Genomic DNA, 18874 nt, shown 5'->3' on the forward strand with positions numbered 1-18874 from the left:
ATTTTAGAATGAACAAAGTCTTTATAAATCCTAACAACACTCTTAACCCCTACAAAAAGCCTAAGTTGTTGAAAAAAATATTTCAAGAAAACACTACAAATATTTACTCCAGAACTCCCATTTTGCAAAGAAATCACAGCATATTAATCCAAATTTACAATAGCCACACTGCCACTTCCAGTGTCTGGCAGCTTGAACATAAATAGCCATGTGTCTGTTTAGCCAAAACATGTAGATTACTGTAATGGACTGTTTCTTAGAATATATACATTAAAAAGTTTAAAAATACCTTTCATTTAGTGGAGAAAAGTAAAAGCCACTGTAGAGATATGAACTAGGAATAAACACCTTTTTCTCTTTTTCTGTAAGTATGCCACTCCAGAATGTAGATATCTAATACTTTAATAAAATATTACAACAGGAATAAGATGAAGAACTGGAAAGTAGCTGATTCATGACTTATAAGCTAACCCAACTGTTTGGCACTATCCTGTGGAAAAAGACTAAAAATTCTATCATTAAATACATAAAAAAAGTCAAAAGAAAACAACAAGAAAAAACAGAAGTGGCATGACTACTATTCTAAAGCTTGTCACATTCCCTTTAATTATTTCTTTGTTAAGGACAATACAGTAATCTACCTTTTGTTCAAGAAGCTTATTTGCCAGGTTTTATTCAACAGATTAGGATTGTAATTGTTCAGCCAGAAAGCACAAATCAAATCAAACAACCTGGATAGCTCTTTCTCTAGAAAACCTTGTATAATTTTAGGAATAAAGATTTGGGAATAATGAGATAACTTGTCATAAGAAATAGATTGCCACAAACTCAAGCTGTTTTAACTTTGACAGCCACACTTAGAAGTGATGGTTCTCTCTGAGGTTTGTGAGCAGGCTGCAGTACCAAAGGCAAAGGCTGCTAAACACTTCTGAAGAATTATGTGATTATTACCTAAAGGTTAGCAACACACAGGATAAAAATCCAAATTGCATATTCTCTCTAACCCAACTAGAAGAAACAACATTTTTAGCTTATAAATAGGTACAAATAAAAATGAAAATAGTATTCTTCTCTAATCAAAAAATGAGAAAAAAACACACTATAAAACGCTTTCCATTTAATCATCAAAGATAAACCTGCTTATAAGTGGTAAACTTTGGAAGCATATTGGTGATTTGGGAAATATGAACAAGTCAATAATAAAGTGCCTCACTACAAAATTATCTCACACTCTTTGCAGGAAAACCTCTTGGGAAAAGCAAGTTAGAATTATGTTTGAACATTTGTAGCTTGCAGATCATATTTTCTCTAACCAATTGCATTCAGATAGGTATTTGAAATAAAAAGATTAAGAAGGTGGAAACTTAAGTGACCTAAACACCATACCTTCTGAGTCTATCAGGACATCAAACGCTACTGCTACTTCAGCGAAAATGGGCTATTTCCATTAGTTAAAAATTATTCTGAATCAAACACAAAATCAAAGAGCCTGGCTTCCTTTATTTTTGTACAAACATGCCCAGATCACCTTAATTAACCTATACTCTGGGAAAGCACTGAAGAAATCTTAATTCCATTTTGTCATACAGTAGCAGCAGTTTGATGTTAAAACAATCCACCTCTACCACGCTGCCCTAAAATGACATTTTCTTTAATGCTCTCATTAGTCCTGTAACATCTACCAAGGAGCATAACATACCCCCCTAAAACTTCCATTCTTCTCCAAATTCTACGTATTATTTGGAAAGTCTCATTATTTTCAGTTAATACACGCAAAAAAATATTTCTCTCTCACAACAACTGTGCTAGACACAGAATTTATTAGTTTCGCCAGGCCAGAAATACCCAAGCCATGTTACAATTCTGCCATTCTGCTTTGTTTGGGATTTCCATATTCTGGAAAGTCCTCATCCTGGATTTGATCCTAAATTGTTCAGTAAAACTTGCTTTCCCTCAGTGCCTCAATTATCCTATTCAATTTCTTTTCTGATAGATTCTGTTTTCTTCTGAGTGGTTGAAAAAATGCTGTGAACTGCCCAGCTTTTTATGTAATGCAGCTTGGCTCGTAAACAATGTCAATTTTCATTCTTGCAAACTAACCTCTCAGCCAAAGCTATGCAAATTGTCACTAAAAAGCTGTTCAGTTAATGGCTTCATTTTTTTTCTTAACTAAATTTAGCTTTCTGTTCCACTCTACCTCCAAAACCCTCAAAAGTTAATAATGTGTGTTGAAAAAGTGAACATAAGCTTAAAACTGCTTGGGTGAAAACAAGTAGCCCCTAAAACTAAATCATGACTTGTATTGCCACCGAAATTGTAACTTCACTTCTGGGAAAGTGTAAGACTGAGAGGAAAAGGGATTCTGAAACAGCTGAATTACTGTGTAAGCCGATTAAAGCAATAGGGCATAAGCCACTGATACTTGCAATTTCAATAACTGGACTCATCAAAAATCCAGAGCCGTTTAAGTGAAATTAAAAGCCAAATTTAGATAGCCAATAGAGACAATACAGAGTGTCTGTGAATTTCCTGCTAATGGCAGCTGGTGGCTGTTGGTAATGAGTGGTTTGGATAGAAAAAAGCCACGGGATCCTTGTACAAGTACTAAGTGAGTCATCATTAAAGACAGCACCACACAAACTGCTGGGGAAAACAGCCACTAACCTCACAACCCGCAGGTAGTACTGCTACGCCAACTGAAAAACACCAAGGATCACCACATCGGCCTTCTAGGAACAACATCACTAGTATAAGGAGACTTCCTACAACAGACAAAACCAGGAAAATGGCGTTTCGTAAGCAGTGAAATTCCTAAGGCTCAGAATGCCCTGATGCCTGAGATGTCCTGTTGCTGAGGGCTACCTCCTGAGTGGTACCTATGCTCAATTTTGAGAATAGATAGAAATTTACAATCACCTTTCTCAGACGCTTAAAATGGAACATCATAACCTTGCTATACCAAACACACAGTTATGGATAGCCAGAAACTGGCCTATCCAGGAGCCCTTATTAAAAAAAAAAAAAAAAAAAAAAAAAAAAAAAACTTATAACAAAGAATAGAAATCCAGGTGTTGAATACACCGTGTATACACACTGCTATAGACCTGTTGAAACCTTGCTTTATAGGTAGTGGCACTACAGTTTGTGTGCAAACACCTGAAAGAAATGTTTAGCCCAGCACTATTTTCCTACTTTAAAAGGATAAATTAAGAAATTAAAAAGATGTTGAGATCTCTCCATGGTAAAACATTATTGTTGCCAAGCCAGGATTCCAAATAAGAAAAACTTTAATAGCAAATCTTAAAGAAAATTGGATAGTTACTAAAACACAGACCAGGCAGTAACAACAAAACAAACCTGTGAACTTTGAATGTGTTTTGGTTACTAATACTTAAATAGCAGTTAGATTTTATACCTGGAATAACTTTACTAGCAGTCTTTATCTGAAGCAATGCAAATGGCTACTTAAGATACAAGAAATCTGCTTTGTTTCTTGATTAATTTGTTCTTCCATAAAAATCAAAACATCCATCAGGTCTAAGACACAACCCCCCAAAATTTGAGTATGGATGGCAAAAGATACTATTTTAATGGCACAATTTGGCCAGCTTTCCTGTCTTTAAACCAAGGAACGATAGCTGTCTTTTACATAGTCAATCTAGTTGGTTCATCCAGTACAAAATCATCTAATGTTGTTAACAAGAGATCTGTAGTAACATACAATTTGTATATCTGAAAGTGTAGAAAAATCCTCAAAGAAAATTTGGATTTGGGCCAGCAATGAGAACAGCAAACAGGATACAGCAATACAATGCAATAAATCTTTCCACAAGGAGACAGATCAATTAGATCCTAGCCTTTTTACTGTTACCAAGAAACCCTATAGAAATCTGTGATTTGAGTAATCAGTGGATATACACAACTGATGCATCTAAGGATGGACTTGCAGAAATTAAGGTATGATGTTAAAAATGCACAAACCATCTGCAAACTACAAAAGACATATGACAATATAGGATTACTGAAAATAAACCTGCCCCCTGGATCTCATAAAAAATATTTGACAGACTGAGAGAATAAAAATGAAATTATTTTATCCACCGCCAACCCCTCCCATACACACACAAAAAGGCAATAATTAAGCTAGGATAGTAGATTAAAATCTAACATTGACTCTTAATACTTCACTTTCAATCTCAGGTGTGATTTTAGATATCCATTGCCTAACACTTGGAATGCCTAGCCTCAGCTTCTGGCAACAGCAGTTTGCCTGCACATGGGAAGAAGCACTCCTTTTTTCTGTACTATATGTATAAAATAAGAAAAATGCCACATTCTCTTCTTTTTCTTTTATTTTCTTAGGTGGCATTTTGACTTCAGTCCATAAACTATCTACAGCAGGAACAATCCATATCACACATCAGATAAGTAGATGCTAAATAATACATATTTAACCCTTGTTCATTTTAAATATCTTCCACTGAGGGCATTTGTGGGAGAGTTTAAAGCTGTTCACAGTGAACAAATAATGGTGTGATAAGTGATGGCTGCTTTTTCAATCAGGAGATTTGTTTCTACTTCAATTGTCAGCCTTGTTTCATTTTTTTTTTATTTATTTTTTTTTTTTTTTTACAAAATGTTAGTTCACTAAATATATAGCAGTACATATCAAAGCTGAATTTTATTATAAATATGTGATATTTATTTATCCTTAAAAATATTAAAGTAAAGCATATTGTACTAGCTTTTGCTAGGTTAGAAGTTTTGTGCAGTCTTTTACATTAGGAATTTCCAAGAAAACTAAAAAATATTAGAATACAGTAATGCCCAGACCAAGAACCTCCTGAAGTCATGCTCAAAACCACGTTGCTTTAAGCCTTTTAAAACAGCCCATCATTATTTATTTGCCATGTTCAAAAATGAAGGAATTTTGGAAAACAGAATGAAATTAAATTAGTAAATTTATTGCACCTACAAGCAAGTTATTTCAGTAGAAAACACTGAAAATGCTTTTATATAGTACCACGGTTTAAAGATTTTTCATGGGAAAGAGCTTACATTCAAATATATTAACAAAAGATCTTGTGGCAAAACATCATAAAAACAGTTATCCCTCAGCATCTCGTACTGCAAGGGGTTTTGAATGACGTACATAGGTTCAAGAGCTAATCTAATGGAGGGGAAGCATTGCCCTACCAAAACTAATGGGGTTGGAGGAGGGAACTATGATCACTCTTCTGACATTTGGAAAGAAGCACAAGTAAACTTCATCTCCCCTTCCTCCCTCTCCCGCCAGTACTGCTGCTGATCCAGAAGCAGCTCCCTGTCCTTCTGGCCAATCTCGTTTCTCAGCTTTGAGGAACAGAGAGATGAGAGGCCCTGCACACTGGGAACGCAACGCCCCTGCACAGGGACAGGGATGCTTCCAGGCACAGGGCACGGGTGCGTGTGGCAGTAACTGAGGGGCCCTTCTTCGGCCTCGAGGCCTGGCAGTGCAAAGCCCTGTGAGGAGAGGCTGAGTCACGGCAAACCCAGACAGCCAGCTGCATCTCCAGAGAGGAGAGCAGAAGCAGCAACCACACTGCACTGCAAATCCATGATGCCAATACGAAAGCAGGGAAACGCGAGGCTAGCTTTAAGCGAGCGTTTCATTTTCTAAGTGTTTGATTTCACAGACTAGCTAACAGGACCATTCCTGATGTCCTTCTGTCTCAAAACACGGAGCTTTACCAGCCGAAATGTTACTGCAGTCTTCCCTGATTCGTTCCCACCGTTCAGATCCTGTGGCACCAGGACAGAGAGCTTCCTGGTGAGCGACAATGCCCCCCAAAAAAAAGTCAGCACAAGGACTGCTTTTGTTTTCATTCTGACAATAAAAAAAGTAGAGTGAGCTACACATTTTGATAAAATAACATCAAATACTGGCAACTTAGCAAGCTGCCAGCAGGACTACCACAGGAGATTTTCTGTACGTGTTATATACTACACGCATTATACACTTTGCTTCTGATCAAAGTCACACAAAAGAACGGCAAACAGATGCCCAGTAGCTTGAGATACAGAACTGAACAAATCCTGTCAAACACTGGCTCTGATAAAATCAAGAGCAATCTCAAAGAAACATAAAGCATTATCACCCTTCCACATCGCTGAATGAGCAGATGAAGTCCGAAGCCGGAAGAGCAGTACCATGTAACTTTCCCACTGAAAAGGCTTACCAAAGATACTTAAGAGCAAGACTGATAATAAAAGGCAACTTAAATTAGACATCACGTGTGCTGCTCCTGGGATTAAAGAGGATAAAATGTTTTTGAAAATATTTGCACAGAGAGACTTTCACGTGCAACACAAAGCTTCAGGAAGTTCTCTTCCCATGATCGCGTGTTTAAACATCAGGCTGTCAGGGTTACAGAGAACTAAGTGGAGTTTGCCATTAATCCACCTCTTTGGTCGTTTGCCTCTCATTCATTTGAGAGGAAAGGGGGCAGTTTTAGCCACAGGAGAGGACACAGTTCAGTCTCAAAGTCTCAGCTGTAACGTTAGATGGAGTCCTGGTACACAGACTGCTCCATGCAAACGGGTGGGCATACAGCAACATTTTAGATGAGAAAATTGAAGGCATCGCCAGCAGCTACAATGGGGGGAAAGTTCTGAAGCAATTTCACAGTGAAAGGCAAGTGGTCTGCTACGGGCACGAACAGAAGGCTCGCTGCAAACACAACGACGCCACCCCGATGCAACCCGAGCAGAAAAAGTTTGGCCAAGATACAGCGCACAGGTGCCCTGCAGCAGGGCTCACAGCATGGCTGGAAGGAACCTCGCAGCTCACCCGACCGCACAAAGCTGCACAAAGGCTCCCAAAACGCGGCCCCCACCCCCTTGGGGACCCCAGGCAGCGCGGCGCGGCCCCCCCGCCCAGGCGCGGCCGCCTCCCCACGCACCAGAAGAGCAGGTTGGCGCAGACGAAGCCGCCCAGGCTGCGCAGGGGCCGCTCCCAGCTGAGCGCCGCCGCGATGCAGCAGCCCAGCGCCAGCCCCGTCTCGCCCAGCAGCGCCGCCCCGGCCCCGCCCGGCACCTCGGCAACCGGCACCGGCACCGGCACCGGCACCGGCCCCGCCGCCTGCCGCCGAGCCTCCGCCCGCTGCCGCCCGCCGCCGCCGTCGCTCTCCCCGCCCGCCTCCGGCTGCCGGCGCTCCTCGCTCGCCATGGCTGAGGCTGAGGCTGAGGCGGCGGCGGCCGGGATGCGGCTGCCAGGGGACGGCACCGGCGGCAGCCACCGGGGGCCTGAGGGAGGGAGGGAGGGAGAGAGGCGGGGCCGGGGCGCGGCCGTTACCCGCCGCCAACCGCCGCCAACCGCCGCCGGTGACGTCACCGCAGGCACGGGAGGCGGCGGCAGGTGGAGCGCGGGGCGCGCCTGCGCGGGGCCGGTGCATGGGGGGGGGAGGGGGGGGGGGCGACGGGGAGGGCCGTTAGGGGCGGTGGGCGGGGAGGCGGTTTAACAGTCCGTGGGAGTGAAATTAGGGTCCTACGGCAAGGAGGGAGAAATAAATAAAGAAAGGAGCACAAATAGGGGAGCCTCTACTGTAATTATCTAATTATTATTATTTATATTTTTTTTTCCAGGCCGTTTTAGGATGGTTTGTGGTGTGTTGTAGCGAACGCTGCCCGTAACGCTGCCCGTAACGCTGCCCAACCTCCCTCAGCCCAGCCGGTGGCGGCTGGCTGCCCCTTGCCAGCACTCAGTTATTTCGGACATGTGCGCTGTCCTATTCAGGATTCAAGTCTAGCGAGCTCCAAACAGCCATTAGATAAGCTTGGAAAGCAGTCGGGTGTTTTCACGCACTTTTAAAGCCAGCATGGGATGGTTAGCCACAAGTAGCGCGCTCTGCTTAAAATGTCCAAATTTGGGTTAGGTCTTAGTTTGGGCTTAGTTTGTACTTAGGTCTTAGTTTGTACTGAATTTGTGAAATGTTGATAACAGCTTTACAAACCTGTGGCCCTAAGGATAACAGCCATGGCAGATACTAGGTAATTCACCCTTTCCAATATTCATTGTTTTAAATTTATTTTTTTTTTTTTCGGAAACATTTGAGTATGGTCGTGTGCCTCTGCATTTGCACTGTACAGAGCACTCCCTTCCATTCAGTCTGTCCCAGGAGCTGCAGGATCCCTCTGCCCCCAGAAAAGGGGGGTGGTGAGAGGTTGTTTCAGAGACTGTAGGCATAGACTATAGGTATGGGCACAGTTTCAGATTTTGATTAAACTTGCTTCCGTTCTACATTACAGACACTGCTTTTCTGACCTATACCATAAAGGGTATGAATGGAAATTAGTGAAAAGCTTATCCAGAATAGTTTTTGTAATTTAGCTAATGGAAAAAGTGCTTCACGTATTGGCAGGTGACAGCTTTTCTTTTTCACTGTAGACAGTTATTGGGCTGGATTTATGACTGAACTTACTGAAAGCACTGTGTGAGAGAATAGATGGATCATTCACTCGTGACCATTGGAAGTTTAAATGTTAAATGTAACAGTATGTATGTTCCCTGCCTTTGATCTGTCTGTAATTTGATGTTTTGTCTGCCAGGGTTTGAAAGGTTTGTGTGCTGTTTGTGCTGGGAAGATCTAGGACTAGTACCCAGCGAACAGTTGTGTGTATGAGCTGTAATGTGCAGAATGAGATTAGAGAGTGCATTTCTGGTGTCAGGGACTGCAATGTAAATGATGGATGAAGCCTGTGGAGAAAGCTTTCTAAATGGCTGTGTCAATGGAGCTTACAGCTATCAAAGCATTCTAATGCTTCTGAAATATGTTTTAAAATTCTGATGTCAGCATAGAGAAATGTTGTTAATGTCAGTATTTCAGCTCAAAATGTTATGATTGAAACAACAATGAAAGTATCTTCAGTGGAAAATGCATAACTCGGTAACGGTAGACAAACTTACCAAGTTTTTTTTTTTTTTAAATGTGGAGGTTGGTTCCCGAATATGCTGACCTATGAGGAGCTGCTTTTGGAACTGATGTATTAAAAATGATTATTCTGTGGGGAAAAAATATATACATGTACAGAGTAATTTTCCTTCGTAACCAAATTGGTTAATTTTTCACCAATTAGAAAGTAACTGAATAAAAAAAAAAAAGGGGGGGGGGTTATTGTGACAGTTAGAATTCACACATTCAACCAATCTGATACATTCAAAACTTTTATGACCATCTCTTTAATTGCTTGGGTAATGGCTCCTCTTTATACAAGGTGTCGCTATGTTGTCAAATCTCACATCTGGTAGAAGATTTTAGGTGCAACTGAGGAGTATTTCTGATCTAGCAGCTGGGCCAGAAGGCTGTTTCCAGTCTAAAATGTTGAATACGACCACCAAGTAATTCCAACGGTTTGTCACATACAATTATATTAATCATTTTAAAACCAATGAAAAGTTGAATTAGGTTGAGGACAAAAGGAAGATAAATGCATTTAATTAAAGAACATTTATTAAATAGTGAATGTATATTAAGCCTGCAGTTTGGCAAAAGAAAAAGAAATATCGATGTTTATATTTGCCTCTAGAGATCTCTCTCTGTTGTTTGGATTAAGGTGTGGATTCTGTTTTTCTTTATATTGCACTTCATTGATATTACCTGTTTGTGTGTGTGTGTGTGGTAATGCAAAAATCTGCCAGATGTGATTTAAAGCTGTTAAATGTTCAACACTAAAGAAGATATTAAGTGTTCTAACTAAGAAGTCTGAAGATCTTTTCTGTTTCTCAGTATAGCCTTCATGCAACAGGAAAAGGAGGACTGAGGGTGGAATGCGACTTTCAATGTGTTTTTCATTATCAGCTACAGATGTCCATAGTTTCTGAAACAGCACAAGAATCCCTGTCCTATATTTTCTGGTTTGTTTCTTTTTATTAGTTTAAGTTAATATTTATTGGTGTGGGTTCTTCTCAGAAGTGGAGACAATAAAAGTAGAAGAAGAACTACAGAAGAACTGAGCCAAGTATATATATATAATGCTTTGTTCATCTTTTCAATTCTCTCCCAGCCTCCAACTGTCTTCTGGTCAGAAAATTTCTTGAGCCCAGTATGGCTTGCTTATTTAGTAATTCCCTACTGGGTTTCTCTTCCAAATGCTCCTAGAGTAGCTCCTTGAATTCATGTTCTTAGCCACAACAGTATCCTTTATGAAGGAGTTACACAGGTCTGCTACCTGCTGTGTAGATTCACCCCACACCCCTTTTAAAAAACAAACAAACAAACAAACAAACAAAAAACCCTTGCTTCCTGTCTGTTTTATTTCATCACAGGGCCACAGAATAAGTTAGTTTGGAAGCAATGTCTGGGAGACAGTCGGTCTGCATTCTTACTCAACAGTTACGTCAGGTCACTCCCTGTCATGCCCAGCTTAGTTCTGAACGTTTGTGAGGATTGGAGATACTACAGCATACTCTGGGCTGCCTGTTCCAGTGTTTGACCACCTTCATTTCGAAGAATACTTTTTTCACAAAGAATTTCCTATTCAAAATTTCTCATGCTGCAGTTTTTGTTCTCTACCTCTTTATTTGCTGTGCATCATCTAAGAGGAGGAGGACTGCTCTGTCCCATAACCATACACTACATACTTTGCATGTAGATCATAGGCTCATAGAATGGTTTGGGTTGGAAGAGACCTTGAAGATCATCATCTAGATCCCCATTCACCTTCTGTCCTCCAGAGTGAACAAGCCCAGCTCTCTCAGTCCCTCCTTCTACATCACATGCTGCAGGCCCTTGACCTTCCATGGGCCCTCTGGACTCATTACAGGATGTCAGCGGGTGTCTTGTTTTGGTAGCCTGGAACTGAACATAGTGTTCCATGTGTGGTCTCACACATGGTAGAAAGAGGAGAAGAACCACTTCCCTTGTCCTGTTTATGACTGTAGTTAGTGCATGATTATGGACTCTGTATCCTGTTGTCACGATGCCACTTCCTACCTTGCCTCTGTTTTGAGGCTGAAGAGTCATGTTTTAGTCATTCTTCATACAGTAGCAGTTCTATGGCAGTGCTCATCCTTGTTGCCCATCTCTGAAAATTTCCCAATTCTGGTATATTCTTCTTGTGCAGTTCTAGTCACATCATCACTGCATTCAAAGTGGTGTATTGTAGGGTAATGGATTTAGGTTTCCTAGCACTGCTCTAAAGTGTGCTGACGTGCCTTTGGTAATAATTTCTAGCATCTGATTTTGTTTTTTAAAACTGGTTCCAAATACTGAGTCGGTATTTTCCAGAAACTACTACACTGTCACTATTTTGTCTCTTAGTGATAACAATCAGTTCAGAACTTGTTGTTGTACAGTTGGATCTGGGATTGGGTTTCCCCCCACATCCCCTGCCTCTGCAGAACCCCTGCAGAACTTCACTGGTGGTCTCCTCTCTATGTTGAGAGTGGACCATTTCCTCTTATTGTCTGTTCCCTATCTTACAGCCAACTATTCTTCCACATCAGATCTTCACTTCTTTTGTGGTTTCATAGCTTTCCTAAAGCCTTAGGCGATGAGTTTTGCCAAAAGCTTTTTGGAAATCCACATGAAATAGTTTTCCCTCATGCGCAGGTCATTAAGGCCATCAAAGAACTCCAACACAGGGCTTTATTGTACAGTCTGTACTGCCTCTCCCCAGTAGATTATATTTCTCCAGGTGTCCACTAGTTATGTTGTTTATTTTAATATTCCCTAATTAACATTAAAAGCCTTTAGTTCCCTGGATCACTTGAACTCTTTTTAAAGACTGGTGTCATACATGATGTTGATATACATAGCATGCACCTTTCTTTACTTCTGCTTCTGCCTGAAGCTTCATGAATGCTTTTGTGGACTTTCTCAGTGTTTACTTACCTCTCTTTTATAGTTGCAGTTTAAGAGTAGAATAAGTTCCGAATTAATAACAGCCAAACAGTTTTTCTCCTTTTATGCGCACCCTCTTAACCTTTCAGCCTCCAAAAGGTGTCTCCTCTATTGTGGGGTATTGTTGAAACTACATCCCAAACTGTTTTGTTTGTTTGTTTGTTTGTTTGTTTTTTTTTTTTTTTTTTTTTGCTTGAATATGTCATAATGTTAAACAGGAAAATGTTAAAATTTGTCCTACATAATGTACCACACAGTTAATGTCTGTCTCACCTTTCAAAGTATTTTACTTAGAAGTTTGTGTATCTGTTAGAGTGGCAGGCACTAACTGTCCTACTGCACTTTCATTCCCTGAGCAGTGTTTTAAATACACAGCATCCACTTCATTATTCCAGGTCTTGGGGTTCAGTACAGTGTATTTTGGTTGTTGTAACTAACTAATAGCTAAAGGAAATGCAGGGAAATTCAGAGACATAATTGCTAGAGTCTGCGAGAACATCAGTCACCTTCCAGAAATGCTTTTAGAGACTGCCCTCTGCTGTTTCTCTCAACTGTCAGCTTTGCTGCTTGCTTTTTTTTTCTTCGTGAGTAAAAGTATTTTTAAGTTTTGTGTGTCAAATGCAGCATAGTATATCTTGTCCAAAATTATATTCTACCTTTAAACAACTTTAGTCACTAAAGTTGTTTGGTACTGTATGAAGATTGTATGTTGCTTTTTCTTACTGTCTCCTCATTTTTACTTCTCATGTGATCTAATAAATTTGTGATTAACTTTCCTTATCTAAAGAAGGACAATTTATGGGAGAAGTTAATTAAAACACAAACCTTAACACTTTGTTATCAGCAGGATTATGGTGTTTAGAATGCTTGTGCTGCCTCCACTGGCTTTTTCAATTTACACTAACCTGGAAAAGAGAGCACTGGCTGGGAATGAAGAGATCTTCACTCCAGTATTCCCATTGTCCTGTTGCATGAGAAGATTGTATTGTCTCCTTGTGTCTTCTTGACCTCTTTTTTGTCTTTTCTGTTTGATTGAAGTCTTTACAGATTGAAGTCTTTACTGGCCTTATAATGTGTGTTTGCACAGTGCCAAGCCTAATAAGCAGGGTGCAATGTCGAACAGATTTCCCAGGTACTTTCCCAATATAAATAACGAAAACCATGAGAACTTGTAATTTACAAATCAAAGCTGTGGTTGATTTCTAAAACAAATCTTAAGAAAAGTCTGTGCTTGCAAAAGCTTGTAAGCAGCCTTAAAATGAAATGCTTGGTTGTCTGAGGTTATGAGACTGCTTAGGGGATACATAATTATGCTGGATTGTAGTAGACAATGTTAGCTGATAGGATGAAATGAAAACTTGGTTCTTTTAACACCATGTCTGCATAGATGTATATTTATGGGAAGAAATACATTAATATGCATAGCATGCTAAGCAAAATAAAAGTTTCCCAATTCAGACTTTTCAAAAATACTTGTGTTACCCTGGAATGTTTCTGTTGGGCAGCTGGAATTCATGTGACTTACTGGCTGTGTAAGTTAAAACTACCAAGTGGTACAAGATTAAAAAATAAATAAATAAAAAACTGACAATGTTATGATATGAGTGTTGATGCTGCTTCTTATCCAGAAATGTTAGTATTTGGTAGTGGTTTTTTCTCGCCACTAGGTTATGCTACTTCTTAATGCTGGTGAACTCAAAGCTTTAACAGTAGAATCCAATAGTGAAGTACTATATGGAAGAACCATGCTTATTGTTCAGTTTTAGTTTTTCCTGTAATAGAGATGTTGGTCAGGATGCTCTGATAGCCCTGTGTTGTGGTTCTGCTCGAGTGGGCAGCCGAGCTCCACCACAGCTGCTCTCTCACTCCCCCTCCTCAAAAAGGAATGGGAGGAGAAAATACGATGAAAAGGGCTCAAAGGTTGAGATAAGGACAAGAAGATCACAATAATTATTGTAACGGGCCAAACAGACTCGGCATAGGGAGATAGTAAGATTTATTGCTTATTACTAACAAGCTAGAGAAGTGAGAAACAAAGGAAAGAAACCAAAAGCACCTTCCCCCCATCCACCCTCTTCCACCTCCTCCCCCCAAGCGGCGCAGGGGAACGGGGGAATGGGGGTTATGGTCAGTCTACAGCACTTCTTCTCTGCCACTCACGTCCCCTGTGCTGTGGGGTCCCTCCCACAGGATACACTCCTTGATGAACTGATCCGGCGTGGGCTTCCCACAGGCAGCAGCTCTTCCAGAACTGCCCCGTACCACGGGGTCCATCCCTCAGGAGCAAACTGCTCCAACCTGGCTCCCCTACGGGCAGCAGCTCCTGACAGGTCACCTGCTCCTGCATGGTCTCCTCTCCACGGGCTACAGGTCCGGCCCGGAATCTGCTCCGGCAGGGGTCTTCCACAGGCGACAGCCTCCATCGGTGCAGGGCCACCTGCTCCACCGTGGTGTCCTCCACGGGCTGCAGCGTGGAACCCTGCTCCACCGTGGTACTCCATGGGCTGCAGGGGGACATCCTGCTTCACCATGGTCCTCACCACAGGCCGCAGGGGACTTCTGCTCCGGCGCCTGGAGCACCTCTCCCCCTCCTTCTACACTGACCTTGGCGCCTGCAAGGCTGTTCCTCACTCCTCTCACTCTCCCAGCTGCTGTGTGGCGCAGCGTTTTTTCCCTGTCTTAAATATGCTCTCACAGAGGCGCAAAACAACATCGCTTATTGGCTCAGCTCAGGTCAGCAGTGGGGCCCTTACCAAACATGGGGCAGCTTCTAGATCCTTCTCACAGAAACCACCCCTATGGCCCCCTGCTACCAAAACCTTGCCACGTAAACCCACTACACCCTGCAACAGATACTCCATTTTGCATGGTTAATACGTGTGAGAGCAATGGTCAATGTTCCTTTCTCAAATGTAGTGTTCTCTGAATCTGGGTTTTGCAGAATTGAGCTAGTGTAATGGTGTACATATCAACATTTTTGAGTTGTTGATGTGGCATTAGATGGTTGCTTGGATAATACAAACTGATCAACTTTAAGTTAGAAAGGAAGTATCTTTGATATAATAGTCTAGGACCTGAGACAAAGGAATTTCTGAAAGAAAATGCATGTTCACAGGCTCAGAAGCTATGGTCAAAGCCCATTAAGAAACCAGTTAAGACGAATGTTTTTGGCTCAGAAATTGTACTGTACAGCCTTCTCATAAAATATTTATGCAAAATTTTACAGGTGTTATTCAACACTAAAATATGTTGCTGTTCTTGTCTGGTTAATCATGATGTGGAAGATTAATAACTTTAATCGATTTTCATAGTTCTAATTCTGGACATAATTACATTAACCTCTTATATAGCATTGGCTGTTTGAATGTGTGTGGGAAGGAGTCAATAATGACATTATAGGTTTAACTGCACTCTTTGGTCAACTCTGCCTGAGAGCAGGCCAAGCAGGCCAGGACCCTCTCTGACTCTGATAATTGTTAAGAATTTATGAAACAGGTAAGCTAATAAAAGGGGGAGTGTGATTAGTAAGGCAGAATCAAAATCACTGGGAATCAGCAAATTTGTACATTAGTGTCTTGGCTTTATTTGTAAGAAACGTGACTGAAGCAAAAATAATTAGTACCGTGGTAAAACCATACAATGTCTCAGACACTGGGAGAGGAAAGTAATTAGTTGAATTTGATTGTAATGTTGACTTTGTTCATGAACTGACTTTTTACACATAAGCTGTATGTGTGAGCAGTTCTATGAAGCTCAGATGTTTGACAGTGCTTTTTTAAAAAATGTAGTAGGAGATCAAGACTCTTATTAGGTGTTTGCTTGCAATGTGAGTTTAACTGGAATTAGTAACTCAGTAATTTGAAAGAAGCGGGTGAAGTCCTGTCAACATACTGCAAACGCCTGTCTCTGCAATCTCACCCACCCTGCAGCCGTGTGTCGAGGTAGTTGTGCCAACTGCACCATTGGTAGCTGTATCCCTCTGTCTGAGGGAGTGAAATGCAGTGGGTTTCTAGGGCTGGACACCATACAGGATTAGATATAGTCAAGACAGTGCTGTCATATTTGCTTGGTACTCTTTCCATATTTGCTTCACAGAGCTGTAAATGATGATGTGGGGTATAAATGCTGTGAGAACTAGTCTGCACGCAAGAAATTCCCACTGTTCTGCCCAAGTTGCTGTAATGCAGGGCTTATGCCAGGATGACTTTCCGTTCTGTAGGCCATTTGGAGTTTGTGCTGGTGCAAACCTGCATGTACCTGCTCTTACAGCTGTATGTCTCAGAAACACGGGGATTGAAACCTAGGTTTCTGATGCAACACCTTTTGGATGAAGCAATTTCCTGTGCCTAACTTGTATAATTAAGTTTATTAAGGCTTCTGGCACCCTTACAGATGGATGTATTTCTGTTATAAGGCTCAAGGAAAGCGCTTGTTAGACTGAAGCCTGAGGACACGGCCAGCTTTAAGGGCGTTAGGATAGGGGTGTGCTAATAGGATAATGTACGACTGTATTTCCCTTGCAGCTGCTGCCTTACCCTGCCGATTACCTGGGCGTATTCCTAGGCTTGACCGAGCAGCTTTTGCCCTGGCGGGGTCTGGCAGCCCATCTCTCCAGTGGGGTCGTGAGCCTTTTCTCACTGCGGCCTATGTGACCAGGCAGTCAGCAGACTTGGAGGGCGACGTTTCTGCCCAAAGGGATTTTGTCAGGCTCTGTCCAGCCATGCAGTAACTGGCCCCTTTGTGGCAGTGCTCCTGATGTGACCTGCAGCAGAGCACCCTGCAGCCAGCCCACAAGAGGCATGGGTACCCCATGGCCACCAGCTGGTGGGGTGCTGGCAGCAGCACTGGCCTGTCTGCTGGGGAATGGCAGGCAAGAACTGCTCGTACCTCTCCCCAGGAGCAGGATGGCTTCAAATCCTGAAGACCACAAAATACACAGTAAAGTTCCCCATCTCTCCAGAAGGACTGGACCTAGTTTGTTCTAGACTCCTCTAGCTGGTTAATAGTCAGTAGCTTATGATGTCTGATGCATTCAACCTGGAGCAACCAGGAATGCACTGTCAGGCCTCAGAAAGTACAGGAACTTACTGGAGAGAAGAGGAGCCTTATGCAATGTTTACTTGTGCTCCACCACTGAGTTATCAAAAAAGAGGCTGGAAGACTGAGGATACGACTTGGCAGAGGAGAACTGCCCATACCCCTTTCCTTTCTCTTCTTTCCTCAAGTAGTAGTCCTCTTAAAAAAAAAAGTTAAGCGATCTTGTAACACCTGAGATAGCTTTCTTTTTTTGTATGTCTTAGTTTTCTGATGGCATGCACTGAAGGACAAAGTTTAACTGGATTTGACTTTGAACTCCAAGGTTTCAGGCAGAAGCACATGCTTAGTTCTTTAGAACCAAACATTAAGACAACACGGTGGAGTAGCTGCAGTCCTATATCTGTCCAGAAGTACAGCTCACCTCTTGGAAGTAGTGGTAGGCTTCTCCAATGTTTGTTGTGTTGGAAAAAAAAAATATTTCAATACAAATATAAAAATGTAGTCTGATTTATGAGAGCAGCTCCTCTTCTTTGTGCAGATAAGCTCAACTGCTACTGTAACAGTAGAAATCATAAGCAGGAGAGAATTTCTGGCTTTAGTAAGAAATTTCTTGCGTTCTTGGGATGTCTTCACTGAACGAAAATAATTTCCAAGGCTGGGTTATTGCCTAAATGCATGTTTAAGTATTTTATAATTTCAGGAACATTAAAATTTCAAACCTAGGCTTATCTATTATGTGATATTGATTTTTAATAATAATAAAACAAAACAAAACCAACCAAACAAAATTTTTTATAACTGTACATTCTTTTGGATATTAACAATTACAATTTTTTTTATTTGCCTCCACAGCAGTAACTGAGATTTGTGTGGAAGATTGGTGGAATTCGCATGAAGAGAAACTCTTAGAGGCAGTGACTGCTGCTTCTGTGGATTGACTAAGAGTAAATACCCCTCCTAATGGTTGATGGCATCCACAAGTCAGTTAGGAAGTAAATGAATTGGGACTGGAGAACTGGCTTTGGCTTCTCAAGGCTATAACCCTCAACAAGACTGTCACTTTATTTTTATTTTTTAACCACCTATTAATGATGATGTTGTTTGTGAACATGCTCAGAGAAGTCCCTGCCACAGCACTTAAACAAAACTCTTGCAACACTGGCTGAAATTTGTTTTTTATGTTATTCCAGGGATGTCTTGCTAAAATCAGCTGAGTTCTTTCTAAATAACTTGTATATGGGAAAAATCAGAACTGTTAGTCACTAGTACTGTGTGTGCAAAATATACACAATATTGTGTTTGTACAGATAATATATACAGTACAATATGACTAACAATTCATATACAGGCACATCCTGGAGTTACAGTTCTCTCATTTTCTTTTTTTCCTTAGGTAAGTTCCTCTTTGCTAGGGGAAGGGGGGGCATGAAATATGGGGAAAAATTTAGTACTATCATTATTAACAAGCGTGTCTCTGACAGAGTGACTGAAATTATTTGCCAGTTCAGGCAAATTTGAAGATTCCTCATAGGATTTCTCATGTCCCTGTAGCATATTGTCCTGGTTTCAGTTAGGACAGGGTTAATTTTCTTCCTAGTAGCTGGTAGAATGCTATGTTTTGGCTTAGGATGAGAAGAGTGCTGATAACACCCCAATGTTTTAATTGTTGCAAAGCAGTGCTTATACCAAGCCAAGGACTTTTCAGTTTCTCACTGTCCTGCCATTGGGCAGGCTGGGGGTGCAGCAGGAGCTGGGAGGGGACAGACCCAGAGCAGCTGACCCAAGCTGTCCAAAGGGGTATTCCATACCATCTGATGCCATGCTGAACAATATATAGGGGTGGCTAGCCGGGGAGGAGGGCTGGACTGCTTGGGGTTAGGCTGGGCATTGGTCAGTGGGTGGTGAACTACTGCATTGCGCATCACTTGTTTTGTAAACATTATTATTAGCAGTACTAT

The 18874-nt window shown here is 41.4% G+C and overlaps 1 protein-coding gene across 2 annotated transcripts in view; it reads right to left on the bottom strand.

Moving 5' to 3' along the window:
* Positions 1-7283, bottom strand: part of RETREG1 (reticulophagy regulator 1) — a 64109-nt gene extending 56826 nt beyond the window's left edge. The window contains exon 1 of one of the 2 annotated variants that reach the window (XM_084508847.1): positions 6942-7283. In XM_084508847.1, coding sequence (XP_084364973.1) covers positions 6942-7207 — 266 coding nt within the window. In that variant the 5' untranslated portion in view covers positions 7208-7283. The remainder of the gene's footprint in view (positions 1-6941) is intronic. The other variant, XM_084508848.1, reaches the window with a different exon arrangement.
* Between the last annotated feature and the right edge of the window lie 11591 nt (positions 7284-18874).

The sequence above is a fragment of the Aythya ferina genome, assembly GCF_964211825.1.
Source record: "Aythya ferina genome assembly, chromosome: 2".
Classification (NCBI taxonomy): domain Eukaryota; kingdom Metazoa; phylum Chordata; class Aves; order Anseriformes; family Anatidae; genus Aythya; species Aythya ferina.